This window comes from Palaemon carinicauda, chromosome 2 (assembly GCF_036898095.1).
Source record: "Palaemon carinicauda isolate YSFRI2023 chromosome 2, ASM3689809v2, whole genome shotgun sequence".
In the NCBI taxonomy this organism is placed as follows: domain Eukaryota; kingdom Metazoa; phylum Arthropoda; class Malacostraca; order Decapoda; family Palaemonidae; genus Palaemon; species Palaemon carinicauda.
This window is the reverse complement of record NC_090726.1, coordinates 191,887,817-191,897,804: the sequence shown is the minus strand read 5'-3', so window position 1 is coordinate 191,897,804 and position 9,988 is coordinate 191,887,817. Positions and strand designations below refer to the sequence as shown.

At 35.3% G+C, this 9,988-nt stretch overlaps 1 protein-coding gene across 3 annotated transcripts in view; it reads right to left on the bottom strand.

Moving 5' to 3' along the window:
• Nucleotides 1–3,296: 3,296 nt before the first annotated feature.
• The window catches only part of LOC137628879 (uncharacterized), a 63,602-nt gene continuing 56,910 nt past the window's right edge, over nt 3,297–9,988 (bottom strand). For 2 of the 3 annotated variants that reach the window (XM_068360150.1, XM_068360158.1), the window contains exons 3-6: nt 8,822–8,966; nt 8,618–8,700; nt 7,465–7,665; nt 3,297–3,891 (exon numbers count right to left, since the gene is read on the bottom strand). In XM_068360150.1, coding sequence (XP_068216251.1) covers nt 3,826–3,891; nt 7,465–7,665; nt 8,618–8,700; nt 8,822–8,966 — 495 coding nt within the window. In that variant the 3' untranslated portion in view covers nt 3,297–3,825. Of the gene's footprint in view, nt 3,903–7,464; nt 7,666–8,617; nt 8,701–8,821; nt 8,967–9,988 lie in introns of all 3 variants that reach the window. The other variant, XM_068360166.1, reaches the window with a different exon arrangement.

Genomic DNA, 9,988 nt, shown 5'->3' with positions numbered 1-9,988 from the left:
TGATATAAGATCATCATCAAACAGACAGAAGCAGTTATAGTATAGAGATGATAAAGGATTTGTCTGCAGATACATCAGATACCGAGGAACATAGCCATGCTTGCTTTCTCTCACTTGTTATACTGTAGTAAGAAGACTTATACACCACAAAAATTTAATCATTATGCTTGCTTTCTCTCACTTGTTATACTGTAGTAAGAAGACTATTATACACCACAAAAATTTAATCATTATGCTTGCTTTCTCTCACTTGTTATACTGTAGTAAGAAGACTTGTACACCACAAAAATTTAATTATTATGCTTGCTTTCTCTCACTTGTTATACTGTAGTAAGAAGACTGTTATACACCACAAAAATTTAATCATTATGCTTGCTTTCTCTCACTTGTTATACTGTAGTAAGAAGACTGTTATACACCACAAAAATTTAATAATTTCATACAACGTTTTATGAAGAGGTAACATCGCAAATAGCAAGGATAATTTGAACCATAAATCATTATACAAGACATAACCATGTTTATCAAAAACACTATAAAACACATATGATGCAAATTGTTATAAAAATAGTATAAGAAAAAAATAACTAAACCAAAAACTAATATGCTATTTACCAAAGTATTTGAGGGTTGATAGATGATATTTTTAGGCATAGTGTAAAGCAATGCTGGCATCGTCGGGCAAGCCCGCCTTTTAATTAACTCAGCTGTGTGGACAACATTCACGGGCAGGCCCGGCAAAATGTGCCCGCCATCCACGCTGTACGTTATAGAAGCCTGCCTGTCTGGCTGTCTGGACAAGCCTTAGCATTCAGGTGGAAGCAATTCTCTGGATGGGATGATAGTGTGGTGGTTTACAAACTGCAACATCCAATGTATTTTCCCTAATGGTGTGGGGAGTGATTGCTCTTATATTTCCCGGGGAGGATCTTCATTGCCTGTGGCAGGGAGGTTTTCCCGCAACATTTCCCTACAAACAAAAATCTTCCACACATGGTCCTTTGAACCGGATCTGTTCACCTTTGACTTTTTGAGCATTACATTTTCCGAGTCATAATGTAAACAGCGTGATTAAACATCTTGAGAGTGCCCTCGCTACATGTTAACCCACACACCAGACAGACTGTAGAATGCTCAAAGGCCAGACTCACATTGGACTTTTGTTGTGTAATAACAATTTTATGGTATTTTTCAAAAGCTTATGGAAAAGTGTAAGCAGGTTTTATTCAAAGTTCTGAATCACTAGAACCTTGGTATTCATTTATTTGGTTTGGATCACCAATGCATGTTGCATCCTGCACATTTGAGGTATTAGAACTATTTTTATATATGTTCAATGTATTTAAATTTCTCTACAATATTCAACAGTGTTTATAATAGATTAGCTTCATCTACATGCTTATTCCAAAGTAATGGATATTGTCCATAAGCTGAACTGGAAAGATCAGAAACTAGATATCGCGGTTTTGTTTTTGATCTCTAGTCACCATACATAATGCATGCTGCCATATATTGTGGTTAATTAACCTTTTATTTTAATTTGTAATAATTTTTGTGTCATTTACCTATACACTACTAACCAAGTTTTATCCTCTTTGCGAGTGTAATTGCAAACGTTTGGTTATTACCCTGTGTGCCCACACTGTAATTGTACAATTTTTTTTTTTAGTGTGCCGAGACCATGTATAGTTTGCTTTTTTAGCCCCAGTCCCTTTGATATGGTACAGTATCAAATTGTTATTTACCTATTCACCACTAACCATGTGTTCTTGTTGGGAATATAAGAACAAATTAGTCATTTCTTTGTTCACCAATAGATGTGCAAATTACTTGAATGCTTAATATGATGCGTTTTCATTCCTCAAACTTGCCCAGTTATTTTTTTTTGCTTTTTGCTTTTGACAACTCCGTTCACCTAAGAGTTCAAAGCACGATGGTGGACTCCGCTCATAACCTTAGGCTGAACTGCTCAGTCCAGAGGAACTTAACGAGCGGCTGGAGTGACAGGACAACTTCAAATTCGTATGCAAGATCACCGATGTGGCCCTCCATGCCCTTTTTCCCAATTGATCTTTCGTGCATGTCATTCCTCAGTTTTAATTTCTTTTAGTGTTATCACTGGAGGGATCAAGGACAAACTTAGCAATTACAAGCAGATTAGGAGGTTTCACTATGATCATTCTATCATTCCGATAAATTACCCCGTAACTTGCTGCCTTAGTCAAGCAAGTTATAACCAGATTGTAGTTGTCATCATTTCCTACAAGATGGACATTAATCCAGCTCAGATTCGATCGCCTGCCACGAACCCTCAGACGCTTTTAGGCTTCTCGCCTATGAGCGTAACACCCCACCCAGCCCTCTTAGGTCACAGAAACTGTAGGGCAGGCTGGAGGAGTCTCTTCCATCAAACCATCCAAGTCTCTGCAATAATAAATAAAAGATCGTTTTGGCAGTCTTACAACATAAAAGAATAGAATTCTTTAAATATGTTCGACCTATTAAAATTATCTATTTTCTATACCTCTTTTTGGGTTATAAAAGGAGATTGTATCTAGGATATTTCCTATACTAACAAAGCGTATACAGTATTTGTTTTCAAGACAAACACGACATTTGTTGGTGCAACTGACATAACCTTTGACTTTTCAAGTGTGGTCGTAGATTAGTAGCAGTTATTCTGTGTGGTACTACCTTGTATAAAGTTAAAACACTATACATTTTTTCTGTAAGGGAAGTACTTGGAATTTACATAGGTTTTTTTCTCCATAAGGTTACACTACTTAGTGTGCTTTCATTTCTCCCCAGCTGAATTTTGATTTTAAAGTCAATTATGTTTATTTCCATCACTGGACCGTTCATTCTAGGTTAAACCCCATGTTCTTGTTCTTGCACTGTACAGAGAATGAACACATGGTGCCCCTTTTTCATGTAGGCTAGGATTGCAAATTTTATTTTAATTTTACAGCTATATTTCCCATTACCTTTCGTTTTCAGAACTTGGTTTACCGTTTTAAAAACTTCATCTTTCATTTTCCTTAAGTTATTATCTTAAAACTATTTGTTTACAGCAAGATTCAGAACTTTGATTACTCATGTTGCCATCACTAAATTAAACAGACCGTTTGTTGTCAGCCGGTATTGTTCTATCAAGATGATTTTCAAGTCTAGAAAAGCTTAAGTTATAACAGTTGAAATAATTTCCCCTCTTCCAAACTCCGAACAAATTAAAAAATGCACATCTTAATGGGAAACCAAGATCTTGTTTACCAAGATGAAGCTTTTTATTTAGAAACAGTCAAAATCATACAAATGAAAACATACAGCCTTTATAAAGTGAATATACATCCAATCAACAAAGTACTTAAAACTCTAAGAATATAAATTTAACTTTTTAACAAAGCTGACAGGAATATCCCATTGCCATTAGTAGCCACTATCCAAAGTAGCAATATTAAAAAAAATCTTAGTTAAATCTCAATAGAGCGATATAAATTACAAATTTATCTTCAATGAAAACCTCTTTATTAAACAAATTACAGTATTTGTGCATTACTAGCAAATTTTATAACGTGAAAGACTTTCCTATTTTATTCCACGAGGCCAATAACTTTCTTACTGTACATTAACTTTGTAAAATGAAACACTAATTTCTGTAAAGCAAAAATGATTGCCAATGAAAGGCACTCATTTGCACCACAATTTTTCAAAATAAGAAATAACTTTGATCATAATGTCTTATATTTATAAGCCTTTCAATGGTTTGGTAGCTTCTGACCCCAAGTACATTTTCTTTCAAATGAAAAATCTAAAAATGCACAACATTTACTGCTGCTCTTGAACAATGAGTACACTGCAATCGTCAACTTCTCTTTTCCCACCAAGCTTTATCTGTGAAAGTACTGAATATCAGTTTAACATTAAAAAATATTGCACTAGTTACACAGCATAAAACTATTCAGTTAAGTCATTGTCTGCCATTATTGCCAGCAATAACACTTACTCCCTATTCAACAGCAGATCCTTCACTTTCCTGACCAATTGAAAATTAAAAGAAATTAAGTACAATACATCAGATTGAATTTTGCATTGCTAAGCTTGATATAGTTTTCTTCTCCACCCTTCATAAATTCTACATTTTTCTTTGTTAATTTGTATATATTAGAACTCCGTTGGTCATTCACAGCAAATCCAAGAAGGAAAGACTCACTTTAACCATTTTTAGGGAGAGGCTTTGTCCTCTTTCATGTGTGATGAGTTTAATCAGTGAAGGAAACTGGATTTCTCTAGCCTTCAATTTTTCTTGTTCAAGGAACCAATTCCATGTCTTATCTATTAAATACAGTAAAGGCACAGATCTTGAAACCAGAAATTGTAAAACTTCAGGGAAAAAGATGCGATACGTATTTACCCCTTCTAAGGATTTATTTTAACTAGTTATTCCTAGTCCCCTAAAAGTTTGGCAGGTTGGAGGACAGTTCTACAAGTCTCTAACCTGAAGATTACTGGCCTCAGTTTATATAAAAACTCTACATGTCTAGGGGTAGCAACTGGCCTCAGTTTATATAAAAACTCTACATGTCTAGGGGTAGCAAAGGAGTTTGTATGTTTTCAACAGACTTCACACAAGTATATTTTCTCATTCCTATTAATCTCCAATTCAAGAAAATGCCTTTGTTTCATCAATGGGTTAAGGATTTACCATTTCAAGTGCCTTTGTTCCAGTCACATGACTGCTCCTCAAGTATCTCATGATGATGGCTCCCTCACTACAAAATTGCCGAAGATTCAGAGGCTAAATTCGTTCATACCAGGATTACTGGCTATTTTTGAGAGATTCATTTGGAAGGATTCAGATTAAAGTAGTGGTTTCTGAACAGTTGGGAGTCTTGCCAATTTGAATACTATGCCTGGTTCCAAATCTGGAGATTCTATACTTGGGAATGATAATAGCAAGTTAATTTTTGGGTTTTTCTGTAGGAAATGAGGACACTTTCTAGGTCAGATTGGATGTGGACTAGAGACTTTCAGGGACCAAGACTTTCTTATTGAAATGTAGTTCCAATGGGGCACCTAAAAGCACATCTAATTTTAGTCTTGGATTTATCTTAAAACAAAATATCTAGATAATCTATGCCAGTGATAAAAACCATCAACAACTGCCAAGTTGGTGGGATAATCAAAGTTTGTTCTCCAAGGGAGTTTCATTGGAAATTAAAGTAAAGATGATTTTACATGTTAGGGAAACAAGACAGTACAGGAATCAACTCTATAGCAATTGCCTTGAGATTTTAGTGCTATCTAAAGTCCTTCACAATCAGGAATCACTGGTGGTAGGAAAAACCATGGAGGGGTTTTCAGACAATAAGACTATTGTCCTGCATCCTGCACCAAGGAGAGAAAAGGTCACAGTCTGTAATGGATAGATAACAGAAAAGCTACCGACTTGGCCAAAATTGTCAGGCGTTGGCCTTCTTCCTCTGTACATAAAGGGCAATTTTGGACCGGTCATTTATGGAAATTCAGGACTTCCTAGTCTGTCAAATTTACATTTGTTTCAAGTTTGGAAATTTCTAGTTAAAATTTAACATTATAAATAATAAGACCAGAAGTAGCCACCTTTACTTTAGAAAAACCACCCGCTGAAAACCAAGAAACAATATTATCGATATTTTAAATGTACAGCTTTAGTGTTTCTTTACCACTGAAGACAAAGGTACTAGTTTGGCCTACTATTACTATTATGCTGACTAAAGCTCATTAAGAGCTTTGCTCTCTAGTTTCTCAGCTCAAGAATTTGCTCAACCATTATTCCTTAATGTATTCTGAAGAGTTTTAATTCTTTCATTCTACCTAGTTGAGTATTTTTCTCCTGTCTGGTCTTAGCTGCCGATTCTCATCTTAATTTGTTGGACAGGAACCTACGGTCTATTAAAGTTCTTATTCCTGATCCAAATATCAATCTTTGGCACCTTCGTTCAATTAGTTCATTATGCACGTTGCATAAGATATTTCAGAATTCTCACCATTCTTTGCTTTCAGATCTTCCTAGAAAGTTCCATCCTGTCCGTAAAACTAGGCATGAAGTTAAGTATTTAATAGTCAGGCCTTCTCCATCATGAGGCACAATACTACACAGTATTCTAGTAGTTTTATTCCAGCTGTGACCAAGATGTGAATGACCTTCCTAATCGCGTAGTTCAATCAGTAGAAATTCAAAAGTTCAGACTTGTAGCACATGTTTTAATGATGAACAGGCTGACTTCTTGATAGTCTCTGTTAATTATCAGTTTTGTAGTTAGTTTTGAAATTTTTTTTTATTCTAATTTTCCATTACTACTTATATCTTATCTATTTCCTTATTTCCTTTCCTTCCTAGGCTATTTTACACTGTTGGAGCCCTTGGGCTTATAGCATCTTTCTTTACCAACCAAGGTTTTAGCTTGGCTCTTGATAATACTAATATTTTGATGCAAGTCTGTAGTTAAACAACGCCAGTAAATCAGGAATTCTATTATGAAAATACCCACCATCTTTATATAAACTTGTACATAGTATGAATTGGTGAAAGAAAAACTAGCGCCTAATACCAAAATAAAAAAATTTAAGGAATGAAACACCAGATTTTAACCTGGGGAAAATTATTCCAAATAGCTGAAACTACTTATTTAATAATTCACATTGTATGATTAAGCCAAGAGAATTATTTCTACAAGCATACTCTCAGAGATGTACAGAGAAGTTAAGAGGGGTCTTAGAGAGTCAATTTGTTCCAATTCAATCTAGAGAGATGCTTAACTGAAAGTCTACCAAGCAAGCCCTACCCACAATGGTGGGTTGCCTAACCGCAATAGAAACCTCCAACAAACAGCTCTAACTCATCGGCTGAAGCGGGACTGTCTGCTGCCCATGCGACTGCAAGGCGAACAAGTTTTCGTCGATCTAGCCAGTCAAAATCAACAGAGTAACTACAACTTAGTTAAAAATGGTATCATTAGAAATTTATAAAAAAGGGATCACTGAAATAGAATAACCTGCTGCAAATACTCAGGGGTAAAAGAAAATGTTAAAAGCATTTCGTGATCACAAAATGAAGGTAGGCAATCAAGAACTACTAGATGATCCATGCTGTACAGTACTTTCTTGAGAATAGCTTCTGTGAAAAGAAGTTACACACAAAAACAATGCAAATAAAAGGAAAATAACAATTGCAGTGAAGATTACTTTGCATAAACAGTATTCATTTTGGCTTACAGTATAGCTATTAAACAATTTATGCACCTGAAAACTCAAATCTAAGATTAAAGATAAAATTGTAGTAGTCAAATACAGCTAAATTGATATTTCAAAATACATTTTGATCAATTGGTACAAGTACAACAGCTTTATCAGCATACCATATGGAGTTTTAAGTGGGTAAGTAATGGAAGATAAAAAAAAAAAAAAAAAGTAAGTTTCACTCACCTCTTTGTAACAAGCGATGACAACTAGTAGGAAGTAGACATCCAAGGTAATCACCAAACTAAATATAATAATGGTAAAAGCGATTACAGTACTATTTCCAATGTAAATTCCAAATACAGCTAAGGATAGATAAGCCACACACAGTGTACTTATCTCCATTACTCTGTAAAATATGTAGGGAATCATCAACCAAGGTTTGTTCTGGAAAAGAATTTTTGCACATTAAAGTCGTTATGTTCTTGTAACAGAGGCATTTTCATAAAATAAAAGTATATCTTCCATAAAACTAATATTTAAAATTAAAGTACTGTCAGGTCAATGAAAGGCAGAATTCTTTTCAATGTGGGACAGGATATATGATAAGGCGTTGCTAAGAAAGGAAATGGACCAAGCCCAAGACACCACAGCCACGATATGCAATTAGCGGTTCTGGACAGGGCAGGCAGAGCACAAAGTGATATGTCTCAAGCAATTCCAGGCTTGCCAGAACAAGGCTGAAGACTGCTTAGCCTTCCCACTCCTCTACGAAAATACCCACCTAACAGGATGCCATGATTTACACAGGAAGAAGTGGATAATAGCAAACAATGCTGCTCTCAATGGGTGTGGATCTATTAGTTTACTCCTAAACCAAAGCAAGTCCAATACATTTATCCCACATCATTCAACTACTAACACTACCCTGCTTTTTCTATCATTGAAATTATCTGGTAAGATGCACTGGATAGGATGCAACAGTATGTATATATCCAGCTGAAGACAAAAGCGAGTAGTCCAACAGGCAGGTAGGTGGGGGCTACTCTCTCTGGCTCACCATCTAACAACCTCTTCATAAATTTCAACGGCTGTTCCTGTCCCCTAAAGATTTCACAATTTTAAAAACTAAAGCTTTGTATACATGTAGGAACAAATATTCTATAAAGTTTTTATAAAATACAGTACTGTACTTTATTGTATTTCTATTAACCAAGTTTTGGTCCAGAAAAGGTCTATACCGATTCAAATCTCAAAAATATGTATCGGCCTGTAGACATCCAATGTATAAAAGATAAGAATTATATTTACATCTAAATTAAAATATCTGCCATGTACTGATGGTATGATAGGTGAACAGTGATATGGAAAGGGATAACTATTACTGTAAGAGACAAACCTGGTGAACGCCGAACACCAACAGTCCATTGGTAAGAACCAAAAGGACACTCAACACACTGGCAACGATTAGTACAGACATTGCTGAAAAGATTTAGATATTGGCAATATATTACAAGATCTTTAAAATGATTAAACTTTTAAGATTTTATAACAAATAATGTATTTTATATACCAATCACTAGTGCCCTGTAAATTGCTGTACCTATTGCAGCAATGATTGGACAGATATCACATCCAATCGACTTTAATGTACTGTTGCATACCAATTCTTCACAGACCATCTTATACTCCCCCTCATTGAAGACCGTATTTTGCTGCATAAACAGTACATGGGAAACACTCCATATCTGTAATGAGATACGTTAAATACTACTCATAAAAACAGGACTAATGTAAACAGTAAAATATAGATCATACTTAGTGCATACAGTACAGAAAATAGTTTTCAGTATCTAGTCTGGAAATTAACAGACTTATCAAAGCCAAGGCAAGAGATTTTACAAATTATAGATGTTAAATATATTAAAAACTTGCTGCAGAACCTACAACTAGAAATCAATTAGTCTCATTTGATACTGAAACATGAGTTACTTTATTAGAAAATTTTATACTTAAGAATTTCTCATACTGTGCCTATGAAAAATTTAAAACATTTAAAATTTCAATTAACAGGGGAACTATACTGCAATTTTTCTAATGAGGCGCATTTGCACAGACTCACAGCGGTGCCCTTTCAGCTCGGAAGTGTTCTGCTATCTGGTTGGTTAGAATTATCTTCAGCGATCAGGAAACTTTTCAGAGAGAAAAGGGCACCCCTACGAGTCGGTGCAAGTCTGCCTCACTGAAAAGAATTGACTATAGTATTTACAGTATTTGTACATTTGACCATCATGGGAAATCTAGTTGCAGTACAAGGATGGTTTTTGGGAATTTAGACTGGCCATACCTCTAGCATCAGGGAGACCATATTGTCCTGAATGCAACTAGAGGAAAAAAATTTCAGGTATATGAGGAAAAAAAGTTAGAGGTGTTGCACAGCTAGACTGAAGAAATTAAGCAGGAATAGAGGGTATTTGTTTACACGAGCACTCTCTCCATTTACTCCAAAATTGTGCATTCCTGCAGCTATTCTCTTTCTGTACAGTAATTAGGTGGTTCTTTAAATGCTGGTTAAGCAAAAAAAAATAGCAAGACATATTGCGGGTGGGGGGGAAGGGGAGAGGTTGGTGGAGGAGGTACAGAGCGACATGGAACCGACATAGTCAACATAGTCAACCAAAGAGAAGTTTGTGGCGTCAGCAGACATTTGATGTACAGTATATTCAAAATATATAATAAATTAAAGATGGATCACTTACTCAAAAGTTTC